This window comes from Ammospiza nelsoni, chromosome 5 (genome assembly GCF_027579445.1).
Source record: "Ammospiza nelsoni isolate bAmmNel1 chromosome 5, bAmmNel1.pri, whole genome shotgun sequence".
Taxonomy (NCBI): Eukaryota; Metazoa; Chordata; class Aves; order Passeriformes; family Passerellidae; genus Ammospiza; species Ammospiza nelsoni.
In genome coordinates, this window is record NC_080637.1 from 66828708 (window position 1) to 66842085 (window position 13378).

At 42.0% G+C, this 13378-nt stretch overlaps 1 protein-coding gene across 5 annotated transcripts in view; it reads right to left on the reverse strand.

Moving 5' to 3' along the window:
* The window catches only part of BORCS5 (BLOC-1 related complex subunit 5), an 81810-nt gene that overhangs the window by 7387 nt on the left and 61045 nt on the right, over window positions 1–13378 (reverse strand). The window contains exon 4 of one of the 5 annotated variants that reach the window (XM_059471697.1): window positions 885–955. The exons of the other annotated variants lie outside the window; for them this stretch is intronic. Within the exon in view, the coding sequence (XP_059327680.1) occupies window positions 885–955 (71 nt within the window). The remainder of the gene's footprint in view (window positions 1–884; window positions 956–13378) is intronic. 5 annotated transcript variants of the gene reach the window in all.

Genomic DNA, 13378 nt, shown 5'->3' on the forward strand with positions numbered 1-13378 from the left:
GCCCCACTGAGGAGGGAGGGCAGCAGAGAGAATTCTGCCATGCCACTGGTAGCAGCAGGGTTTGGCACTGGGGATAAACTGCTGTAGCTGGGTGTGCTCACAAATGTCCCTTTCAAGCCCTAGGGAAGAGGTCAAGTCAAAAACAGGCAAGAAAATATTTTAGTGAGAAACCTAAGTTGCAAACAGCATTGGAAACAAACACACAAGTTTCTGCTAACTGTCATGAGGATTAGGGGGCATTTTCCCCCATCCCCTCCATTAGAGCTGCACACAGTACCAACTGACCTTTTATTTTGCCTGCACTTTGTACTGCTCTCAGGCTGAATTCCTCCTCTTTGCCTCTGTGCTTTCCTGTGAATTCCCTCCTCCATGCCTTCATGCACGGGACAAAATAAAAACCAGCAGAGCAGGAAACTCCAAATAGAGTGGAAACAATTTAAGCCTACACAGGGGTTTCTATTAAAACCCCAGCTTAATAATTTAGTAGCTTGGCACTAGCTCTGTAAAGAGCAGTGTGTAAAAAGCAGACCACCACCAACCAGCGAGTTCAATCCAGTGCCTAAAAACATCCAACCTAATGAGGGACAGTGGCCTGGGGGGGCAGCCAGTGGGAAAGCTGCCAAAAGCCAGCATGCCTCATTAAATGGACCAGCACAGGGACCCAGGCAGAATCCTCCTCTGGTTCTGAAGGTCTCCTCTACTGGCAGGTTCTCCACGTGGCCTCACACCAAAGCTGGCACCCACCAAGCTTCCCAGCAAAAAACACCCAAGGCCCCCCTTTCTCTCCATTCCAATAATTTCCATCTGCTGACTTTATGCTCCTTGTGTAAGTATGAGTAGCATCCACTTACTGATGGGGAACAAGGGGAGAAGCTGATACTGACCTGCAGTAGGAAGAAGAAATGCAGAGTGGCCTCCAAGCACTTTGGACACATTCACAAGAGCCATAAAAAAGCTGCCTCACAAGAAAGAGAAAGGGTGGAAGTGAGTATTTCCTTACACCTACATCCAAGTTTGCCTGCTGAGGGAGGCCACAGCAGCTGCACAGCCTGAGACACAACAGGGAGAACTGAAATGGAGCAATTGTGAGGAAAGGTCAATTTTTACTCATTCTGAACTTGGTCTTTTTAACTATTAAAAAAAAAAAAAAGGAAGCTACATGTTAATTCCTGGAGATAAATGCCAATGTTTCTCTCAGCTTTCCTTGAAGCAGGCCTAAGTACACACTCACATCCTTCCTACCTCCTCCCCCTCCAAGGGAGCTCCTCCAGTGGCAGACCTTGTGCTTTTATCTCTCCTGGCATGCAGTCCCATTCCTCTGGCACTCAGGTGGGGCTTTCAGGTTCTGAAGGTCAGCCCTGTTTACCCACCACAGGGACTAACACTGGCTTGCAGGAATCCATAATGAGCAGGGAACACACATAAGAATGCACCTCATTCCTATCTATTTAATTCTATATATCATAGAGGAGCAATAAAAAGCATCTGAAAAGGGGGAGCTGAAGGAGAGTCTGGTCCTTTGCCTACAGCCAAGGCAGTCCAAGACACCCCTGAGGTCAGTGAGTGAAGTTGCCTTCTCTGAACAGTTCCCATCAACTCTCACATCCCTGCCACAAAGCCCTGCACATTCTCATCTGGAAAACATTCAACTCTCAGCCTTCTTGGCCATCCCAGACTGTGAAGCTCTCTGGGAAGCCCAGCAAGACACCCCAGAGTCAGCAGTTCTTCACTGTCCCAAAACAATCTGAGAGTGTTTATTTGAGCCATTGTTTCTGCTCTGGTTCCTCCAAGCTCCCTACCATGCCAGGCCACCAGAGCTGCAGAAAACTGAATCCTACTGCCCTGAACCCATCAGATGTGACAGATGTGAAGCAGCAGCATTGTCACCAGCCCCTGACAACCAACCTGTCCTTCAAACATCACCACTCAGTAAGCTACAAACATCCCCAGCTTAATGGTGTACAAGCTTCTGGAGAGTTCAAAGACTGAAGCTTGTTAAGAAGCAACAGAACAAAGCAGAGGGCAGAGCCCAGCCTGTGATGTCAGAGTCCTAATTTTCATCAAAGCAAGAGGTTCTGCCCCATCTGGAGTTGAGGAAAAAAGATGTGTTCTCAATGAAGGGGTGAGAGCTCCTAATGCAAATGTTATTTTTTTTCCAAAAATCATTCCTCCTGTCAAAGCAGTAAACCTGAGGCTGGACATGCCCAGAGCAGAAGAGAGGATCTTTCTGCCCTTCCTACATCAAAAAGGATGGAGGTGTTTCTTCAGTTTTCTTTCAGAAGCACAGGTCCATAAAAAGGGACAAGCTTAAAACTCACCCTCATCATGACACACTGTTTTTGTACAGCCAATTCCATTCAGAATTTGTGTCTGTTTCTGTTTCAAAGCTCATGCCTCCTCTGTGGATTATCATCAGCAGGACACTAACTTATGCCTCAGCTTCACATTTAAACATGAAATGACATCTACTGGGCTTTTCTTTCGTCAAATGAAACCAGATTAATAATTACTTCCAACAACACTGCAAGATGGATATTTCCTCACTTAAAAGGGCCCCAGCACAGCCCCTCCTACTACACCATTCACATTGTCAGCCCTGAGTCCCCTCTGCATTACACAGGCCCATTTGTAACACCACACTGATGAAACACAAAAACAACTGAGGATACTGTCAGACATCTTGCACACCATAAATTCTTGCATTCATTTAAAAATTCTTCTTGGCCCACACTGCCAAGCAGAATAAAGACATTAATTTAGCCCACAAAAAGACTGAGGTCAGCACTGGCCAATGCCCAATTCTTTTCAAGAGACCACACTGAAAACAAACCAGTGCCCATATATATAATACACACACACACACACATATATATATATACATACACTTCTTACCTGGCATGGAATTATAGTACCCCTGTCATGGGCACATGAGTTTCCTAAGCTCCCAGAAACAGAGGTCATATCTTATCAGTTCAATGACTGAGAGACTGAAAAGTGCAGCTAGACACATTTTCCCTGGTTGCAGAACAAGCAAATGCAATCAGAAGTTCATTAAACTTGGAATCAAATTTCTAGAGGCACTGCTGACATTCACAACAAAACAAATACATGTCTTAAGAGGATGTTCGGACATTCCCAGCTTCTCCAGTCCCTCCCAAATGCCCAGAAGTCAAGATGATGTTTTTGTTTCCCCCCACATTTAGTAACAGCCTTCAAGAGCTCATCCAGACATGCATGTGTCCTTCTGTCCCAACAATTTCCTCTCAGCTGGAAATCCATCCTGTGGATTTCCCCTATGGCTGCCCCTCCAACACATACAGCTCTAAAGGTGCAATCCTTATTCCAGAAAGTTCCTTTTCTAGAACAGCACTCTGAGCACAAGCAGCCTTTCCTCCCCATTGTCAGGTGCTTGACTGGGGTTAAAGGAACATTTTCCTGCAGCTGCACACAAACCACAGCAGAAGGCAGCAGGCAGGAACACGACTGCATGGAGTATTAGTCACCCTGTGCTGGTGTGAAAATACTTTTCAATCAACACACTTCAGACTGAAGACAGCTCCTCTTTCTCCACTGCCTGAAAACAAATGTGCTCCATGAATGGGGTTTTTTTTCTCTTCCCCCTTCTCTTTGATAGTGTCACGCAAAGCCAGCACAATAGATCATGATGATTTCCTGATGCTGGGAGCATCCCCTGTTTCTCCCACCCAGCACACTGGGAAGTGACAGCCTGACTGGGCAGCTTCTGTGCCAGGGATGCCCAGCCACAGATCCCAGCTTCAGCTCTCATGGAGCTGTACCCTTCCTCTGCCCCCCTGCCAGATAAACAACTACAGTTTGTGTTTAGGATTTCCTTATCTAAGATCAAAACCACTGCCAAAATATTCCTTTTGCTCCCTCTGTGATCTGTAAATAATCGCCAAGGGTTATTCTGTCTAAGCATTGCACAGATCACAATCAAGCTAGAGAATGAAGAGTAACCATTTTAAGTGGCTCTGGAACTGAATTATAGCAATATTATCAAGACCCTTACTCCTAAAGATCTAAATTAAATACATGTTTAGCCCCTTAGGTCTACAGTAGATACATGAAAACATGTATCAACATAAGCTGCTGCACCTGTAAATCTGATTATTCTGGGAGGCCTCAGACACACAAAAGTGTTAAGAATTCCAAAGAATAAGAAGGTTTGTTCTTGAAATAAGCTTTTCCACCTTTATGTCAGTCTTTCCCTGCCTCTTGTGTTATCAGACAGGAGGTGTTTGTCCCTCCCTCACCTCCCAGTCTTCCCAGCCTCCCTCTTCAGCGGTTTGGTGTTCTGGCCCAGGAGCTGGCCTGACAGTCACAAACCAGCAGGGTCACACGGTGAAAAGCACCATCTCTCCCCCTGCATGTGATCCTGGCTTCCACAGCCTTTGCTGTGGCTGTATCAGACTTAATGCACGAGATTCCTGAAAAAGCAGAAAGGAAAAAAAACCCCAAAAGATCAAATTTTACTAGTAAGCCTTCTAAACTGTCACCAAGAAAAGGTCACAGTAATTTCTAGCTCATTGTCTTTGATTAATAAGAGCTGTCATTTGCTGCTTTTGTAGAACAATCTACATCCATCTAAGAACTCATCTCTAAAATTTGTCATGGCTAAAAATGCTAAGTTACATCCTGAACGTTAGACATGCTTCCATACCTATTCTAAATAACCAAGTTTAAGAAAAATAAATACAAATATGCCACACAAACAAGATTATTGCACCTGTGTGTGCAATATTCTCACAAAACCTCTCTTTTGTGGAATATAATTCCACAGTAATTAATAACACATTCCTGATCTGTCTTTAATCAGCTGTTCCTGGAAAAGAACAAATACTTATCTGTTACAGATCTCTTGCCTAAAGGACAACTTGCACAACTCTTATTTCAGGCTACCTAAAACTTCTGCTAGAAAACACAACCTTCAATCTCCTAGTTTCTTGATTTTACACTGCTGACACATTACTTGAATGCTACAGGACAACAGCAATTATAAATGTTATTTACAGTTATTTATTATGTTATTTAGGGTGTAATTTTATAATAAGTTTCAGTTTTGTACTTTCAACATGTCAGTATGACTAGCTTTAAGCAAGTTGGTTTTGCCATCACAAGTAAGCTTTGATTTGAAAAGAGATGACCATTATCATTAATGAGATGTTTCTCAGAAAACACCATTCTCATTTCAGAGTGAAAACAGTCAGCACCATTACATTTGCAAGCCACATGAAATGAGCCAAGTACACCCCAGTGATGTTAAGGGAAGGTTCTACTCCTTCATTCCCAGAAGAGAGACTTTCAAGGCTGACTCCACCATAACTTCCACAATGCTGAAGCTCAGACATGCCAGCAATTTTCTGGAGGTCCCAACATCTGGACAGTAAATCTTTGGCTTCAGGAAAGCCTCAAGGAAATCCTGAGCACTGTATATCATTTACAGACCAAGCTCCTCTGAGGCTATAGAGTATTGTTCAAAATACAGCAACAAGAGTACAAAACCATCAGAGATTCACACAAAAGTTCAGTGTGGCAGCAGTGCCAGCTCTGATCCACTCTGAGCATTCATTTTTGTTGTATTCAGGTGCAGTGGCCCCAAGATTCACAGAAATCTGAGTATTTCTTTCCTCTTTTTTATGTCTACTAATGAATCTCTAGAATAAATTGGTCAAATACAAGAAGGCATTTGAAAATTTGTACTACAGTCAGGTAGAAGGACTTGTAATTGAAAAGTAGTTCAGTTTCTGTGTAGTCTTATGTCAGGCATAAGGAAGAATTAAATTCTCTAGACTGGATAAAGCAAAAGGAAAAGCTATAACCCAAGAATTCTTTCTGACATTAAAAACTCTTATATATTCTTTACCATAGACTGCTGTTATGTTGATTTCTTTTACAACTGCTACCTGAGTCTCTTTTTCAGCTGGAACTCATCTGATTGGGGATTTTATCTTTCAGACAATTTGCAGCAAGTCCAGCAGCCACTCTTCAAATGCATCACTTGCTGTTCCAGTTAAAAAAAAGTTTAAAAGTTTTATTTTTTTTGTCCAGTTCACTACAGTTTTGGCATAGTTCATACATATGATTACAGGGAATTTTACTATACTACAGTTCAACATTTTATCCAGGCTTCTAGAGGTAGATGACACATCCAGTCAGGAGCAATGCCCTCAGGAATTAATTAATAGTAAATCCTATGTTTCATACCTCAGAGCAGTGTTGCAATAATGGCAAATAAACGTTCTCATGTAGAGGCATTCATGCCCCAGTGGCACAGAAACATTTAGGAAACCCTTCCCTTCATAAAAAGCAAGATGGGCAGATTACTTGCACTAAGGTTTTGTAATGCTTTCAACATGAAGTCACCTCTGCAGATCACATCTGATTGTTGCCACAATGCTCATTATGGGATTGCCAACACAAGGTCCACCCTGCTCCCTCAAGTACCAACCACCATCTTAAAGTCATCAGTGCAACTCCAAATATTTGCAAGTAAGGCTGGCTAACCTGTCTAAAACAAAGATTCAACTGCTGAAAAGCTTCTAGCCAACATTCCTGGCACCTCCACACTCCAGGCCAATTCTCACTTCAGGGCAGAGTTGACACCTTGAGAACTTCAATGCAACACTGCAAGAGGACATAATAGTTAAGAATGAAACTTGTGAATTGACTTTTCCTGTATCAACACAGTCCTTCAGGGAGGGAGAAGGCCATTTTTAGTCTACATTAATGCCAAACTGATTTAGAAAGAGAAATCCTATCATTTTCTGTCATCATTTGACTAAGCCAAACAAGCAAAGCTTTCCCAGTTTCCTCCCCGAGGAAACTCCCTACTCCCCACACATCCCTACAGCCCTTTCCTTGTGTTTGAGCACTATGAGAGCTGCCCACAGTGTGTCAGATGAGATCCCAGCTTTGTGCAAGACAATCAGCATCCTCAGCTTTCTCCTGCAAGTACAAGTTGTGATTCACCCCAGGTTGATACTTCTTTTTTTCCTATCTTAAACCCCTTTCATGCCCAAGTCCACCATCAAGTCTGCTCACTCTGCAATGAAATCTAGCACTTCGTATTTCTATCTGAAGTTCTACAAACTTGGGGCACGGGGTTGTTGGAGGGTTTTTCCACCTGGGAAAAGAAGGCTAGAATAAGAAATCCAGTTTCCTAGTTTAATTAATATATTAATAATAATCCTGTGAGAAGGAAGTGAATTATGTTCCTTCTGGTGCCTGATGAACATAAACTCCATGCACTAATCCCAATGAAAGTGTTACTAAAAGGTTTTGCATGCCAGACTTGGGATATTCAGTGACAGTCTCTTAAGCACCTAAGCTCTATAATAATACAAACCTTTCTGACTGCTAGATGCTTGTTCAAGCTTAATTTTCTTCCTTGGAAATTCAGTTGTGGAAAGGATTCCAGTTTAGATCTTTTCTCAAAAGGCCATAAAGCACAAGAGAAGGGAACATGCTGGAACTGATTACACACATATATTCTAGGAGCAAGGGACTGCTCTTTTTATGACACCATACAAAGCAGTGCATGTCAGCAAAACAGATTTCAGACTGCCACCAGTGCAAACAATCTTTCCTCTTCCTTTATAACTGCTAGATCCCTTCATAAAGTTCAGGTATAGCAGAGCACTGGCCATCTGCCTCAGGCATACACTGCTAGACATTAATTCTCTATATTGAACAACAATTGAGAAGCCTTTTCAAGAGCATTTTCACATTTTGGTGCTGGCTGGTTAAGACACCACCCCACCACTTAGGTATTCAAGCTACTTGCACAGCAGACTGGAGAAAAATGAGCAAGATCAACTAAAGGACACGAAGATTAACATGTTTCCAGCTTAATAATCCTGTGCATTTATTTCTGCATGATGGTGCCTGTTGAGATTCCAGTCTTTATAAACAACACTTCATTGCTGATGAGAGGAGACATAAAGAGCTGGACAGATTGTCACAGTCCTCATCCATCAACTTCCACGATGCCAAAGACTAAATTTAAGGTATTTATTTCTTATAGAACACAATGTTCCCTATTTTTTTCTAAAGGGCAGTGTGGCATTAAATCCCTTGAAAATACAAGTGGCATTTGAACCAAGGTTCTTCCCCTTTTCAGAAATATTATAGCACAAGGGATCTCAGACCCCTTTCCCTGGATTTGAGGCATTGGTAATTTAAGTCTGTGAACCAAAAGGCCCAATATTGCTTGCAAGTTAACACAGCCTCATCTAGAACATCTTTATATACTGTGTCAGAATTAAACACAACTCCACTTTCACTTTGGCCAGGCTTCTTTTAACAGGCTTAGTTTTGATTCCCTGAGCCCTCCTTTTAATGAGCTGAAAGGTTCCTTCATGGGCTGCTCCATATGGGCCTTAAAGCAAAGGCCTGAAGCTGAAGATGCATTTTGGACTTAGTAAGGCCATTCATCTTTTCCTGGACTAATTTAGTTTAGTCAGAAGTTCTCAGGACATGTCTGCTGAAAATAGATTTCACAGTCTTGGAAACTCAAGTCTGAAACCACCTATAGGGAAACCATAATTAAGAGGAAATGGCAATAAACACCTCACTCAGATGAGTCCTGAAACAAAACAAACCAAAGACCAGGCAAAAAACACCTCCCTGAAACCTGCTCTTCATTTGAGTCTGTTCCCTGAAGGGACACAGCCCAGCTGTGACTGGAGCATGGGATGAATCCCAGGCACTTCAGATCTCTCTGCCCATGGAGGGATGGAGGTAGGAGAGTGCCTGTGGTGTCTCACACAGCAGAAGCTCTGTGTGCTTACAGCAGTGTGCACCTTGAGTCTCACTGCAGATGTGCCTGACACTGTCCCCAGCCAGGCAAAGTCCTGCCAAAGTTCCTGGCCCAGATCTCATTCATTACTGGTGGTGGAACAGCTTCCTGCACTTAGGGCAGCTTTTCCCTTTACCATCACCTTCAGGGACCTTGCCCTTCAATTTTCAGACTGCTACAAGGTGTCCCTACCACAGCCAGCCCTCCCAAAGAATTTACAGGTATGAAAGAAGCCATAATGCCTGCCTGGACAAGATTCATTTAACTATCACAAATAGAAAAGCAATATTTATTATATTTTAAAACGTGGGGGGGGTTTCCCCCAACTCCCACCCATAGATGCGTGCCAGCTTAGACTGAGACATTTGAAATTTCACTTTGTATTGTAAAAACTGCTTTGTTTTCAAAATTATTGGTAGTCTGGGATTCCTGTGGTAATAATAAAAGCTACAAATAACACTGCATCAACATTTGTTTTAAAGGCAAAGCATCAGAGCCTTCCCATTTCCAAATACATCTTAAGCATGGAGTATGCAGGAATTACATTTGCCTTTAAGGGTACATCAAATACTTCAAAAACACAACCCCATTGACAATGCTGGAGGTCTAGTAAGAAATGCTGAAGATCTTTTCACTCAAAGCTTCTTTGAAAGAAGCTTAGAGGGCTTTCAGTTTCCTCTCTGCTTTCAAAGAAAGAAGACAGGCCTCAATTTTCACATGTGACAAGTAATTTTTGTAAGCTTACCTTCAGATATTTTGTAAGATGTGATTTTTGAGAAGCTTAGTACATTGTGAACAAAACAATCCTTTTTAAGGCACTGAAACTAGACTATTTTGAAGGCACACAAAACCATGGGCCCTTTCTGAAAATTTAGCTCTGCTCCCAAGCTTTTACCTATTCTACTTGTTTCCTAGTCCCTGGTATTCACCATCCCTACCACATGACTCTTGAAATTGTCTCCCTGGCACCCAAAACAGATATCCTCCACTGGTAAGGACTTAATGTAAAGTAATCCTCTCTTATTTGCTGCTTTCCCCCATTCAAACCTTTAGAGCTGGTCAACATTTGCCTTCAAACTAATCTTGTCCAAAACCCTGTTTTGCAGATCACAGAACTGGAGCAGACACTCCTGGTGAAGAGAGCATATGCGGCTCTATCAAATCCACAGCAGCTGGAGTTCCTCAAAACTTCCAATGAGTTACAGTGCAAATCTATAGTATTTTCCCTAAAAAGATGCAAGCACATCCTCTTTCTTTTTCTTGACAATGAAGACAAAATCTGTTGTCACAAGTAAATCACTCCCTTCCAAAAGCAAAACTCATTCTGGTATGAAAAAAGGCACCTGAGTCAATCACCTTCCATCCTGTCTTCAATTCTTTCCCCTTCAAGGCATCTCTTGGATAAATGGATTTCTGCTCAAGAGAGAACAGTCACAGCCACCTGGAAGCTGCACAGGGTTCTACATTTAGGAGCAGGCATGGATCCAGCCAACAGTGCAAAGAGATTCTGGCTGCACTGGGAAACGGGATGGAGAGCAAAGCCAGACTGCACTGCTCCCTGAAGGCACAGATGGCTCTGCTCAGACCTGCAGTCACTGTCATGCAAGTAGTTTTCTTTTTTGTTTTTTTTTTTTTTATTTTTATTTAGCTCATTCTCTTTCCTATTCAGAACCATTGTAATTTATTCTGTGTGAACCATTGTAATTTATTCTGTGTGCTGATTTGCAAACCACCACACTTAATTCTGAGTTATTGAGAGCCAATTAGTTTACAGCAGTACTTCTGAGTTTTGGCAGAATCCAGGAAACTTCTTTCCTGGTGACACAGACAATGAACAAAAGATATTTGCTCTTGGACATTTTGTCAAGGAAAGACTAAAAAAATCCTGGCTGCAGGCAGTGTGAGTGCAGCATATTATACAGCAGGAATATTAGTAGAGTTAGAGTCTGAGAAGTGAACATAACTCAGAAAAAAAGTAAGAAATCAGAGACTGAAGCTGACCAACATTTTGTAGAAAGTTAAAACCATCAGTTTTATCAGTATCATCACTTGATAAATCTGTTATCAGAAGAAAAACACTTCAGTATTTACAGGGTTAAAGAAAGGGAAAGGGAAATACTGGCTACCCAAATGAGGATAAAAGAACTTACTGTCCCAGCTTGTGCACACATTCTGCTTTTCACAATACACTTGATTTTCTCTTTCATTTTTAAGCTTTACTAAGGGTCAAAGTTTTGTGTACATGGCAAAACGAAATCATTGCTGACAAATGGGTGAAGCCAAAGGCAATTTCCTTTGTCTGCACTTGTAAGGAGAGACATCCCCTGCTCTGGTTCAGCTGCACCCTGGCTTGTCAACAACTGTCAGCAGTGGTTCAATTTAGTGCATCAAGGAGAGCCCAAACAATTTGGAAAGAATGATTTAAGCCAAGTGGGTCCCACCCAGATCCTCCAGAACACACATGCAGAACAGCCAAAGCAAGAAAAATATTTAAAAATTATTAGGAAAACGAACAGTAAAAACCCACCAGATCTGGCAGAGAGACTGAAAGCATCTGAAGTTGCTTAGAAGTTGTGACCAAAAAAAAAAAAAAAAAAAACAAACCAAAACTAAACCACAGCTGATTTGTCAGTTCTCTGACTTACAGAATTCCTCATTTCCCCATCACTTTGTCAGAGGAGGCTGTAATAAAGAAGCTAGTGAGACTATCAGTATCATAATTTAATTTATTTTAGATGAAAGATAATCACAAGCTTTATGAAGCAGAAGAAAACCAGCATAGCTAATTTGAAAGGGACTCTGCCACTTGCCCTACAGAAGGCAATCCCAATTAATGAATATTGCTCTGGTGGTGTCTACCATGACTTTAAATCATGCCACTATTCCCTCTCACACTTTAACAGCCAAAAGAATTACAATCTGCTTGGATTAATGCAGTACACTGTCATTAGGCTGGCAATGAAATCCCATTTCTGAGATTGTGTGATCTGAGTCACCAACACCTGCAAATATCTTTACATCTTGTGTAATAGCTGGCCTCAGATCTTGATACACCAAAGTAAAAAGGCCTTTTTAATGCTTCCCACATTATTTTGGACTTACAACTTCATGATGACAGCAGCTTCTCCAAACAGCACATGAATCAAATTTATTACCCAGATTGTCATGTGGGATTTTCTTAACTCTAAGCCAACAGAGCAACAACAAATCAAGGTCAGTGTTTTTACTTGGTGAATATAAATTAACCACATGCTCAAAAACATTTTTTTGACACTGAAAAGGTATTTGGTCTCAAGGACTTTTGAGATATGCAGAATTCACCAGCTCTTCTACACGTCTGGAAGTATCTGAGAAAACACCTGAAGCAACCTTTCCCTGTCATGCCAGACTCTTGGTTTTAGAAAATAAAAAAATCTGGCAGCCATTCTACTGCTTCCAACATCAGCAGTCACACATGAGAAAGACAACCTCACTGCAGGATGCTTATCCCAGGAATTAATACATTCCCAAACAGTATCATCAAACATCAAACATTCAATATTTCAACTGATCAGTGTTCCAAATGATGGTTTAGTGGTAAAACAGCAGCACAGGAGACCTTTTTGCCATTGAGGTCAGAAATGAGATGGCATGTTATGGGCTTTGAGAACAAATCAACTGAAGCACTACCTTGTCCAGCCACAGAAGATGTTCAGATAAATGCTTCCTTCCTTAAATTAGAAGCTAGCCATGGAGCACAATACAATCTATGCTGTGTCACAGACATGTTTTCTGAAAAATCCTTTCCTTAGGATTTTTTCTCCTGAGAAGCTGAGAGGCCTCAGGAACAAAATGTAAACAATGATTGTCTGCTGCTGTGGAATGCAACAGGTGGATCCGTGATTGGTCTCATGTGCTTGTTTCTAATTAATGGCCAATCACAGTCCAGCTGTGATTGTCCAAGTCAGTCACAAGCCTTTGTTATCATTCTTTTTCTATTCTTAGCTTGCCTTCTGATGAAATCCTTTCTTCTATTCTTTTAGTATAGTTTTAATATAATATATATCATAAAATAATAAATCAAGCCTTTTAAAACAAAGTCAACATTCTCATCTCTTCCCTCATGGTGGGACCTCTGTGAACAGCACCACAATGCTGTACAGACCTAAATAAGGAACGCTACCTTAAAACTTCACTCATCTTTTACTTCTTGGAGAGCTGCTTGCAGCACCTGCCATTCCAACAGAGGAGCAGCCACTGCTCATGGCCAGCCCTCCTGGGGCACAGCCACAGCGCTGCCCTGGCAGGAGCCGCAGTGCCAGCCTGGGCACTGAGCTCGCAGGGCACAGCCACAGGGCTGCCTGTAAGAGCTAAAATGAGGGTTGTGGGGACTCCAGGAAGCTCTTCAAAATGCAGTTTATTACATCCAAGATGTTACAGCAGTCCGGGGTCGTGGGTGACAGAGTTGTGCCCACAGCTGTCAGCTCCAGCTGCAGGCAGGCCTGGAGACCCTTTGGTTTTGGATACATTGCATTATATACTTTTCTTTGCTGAGCATCTTAATACAGTAGAACCAGAACC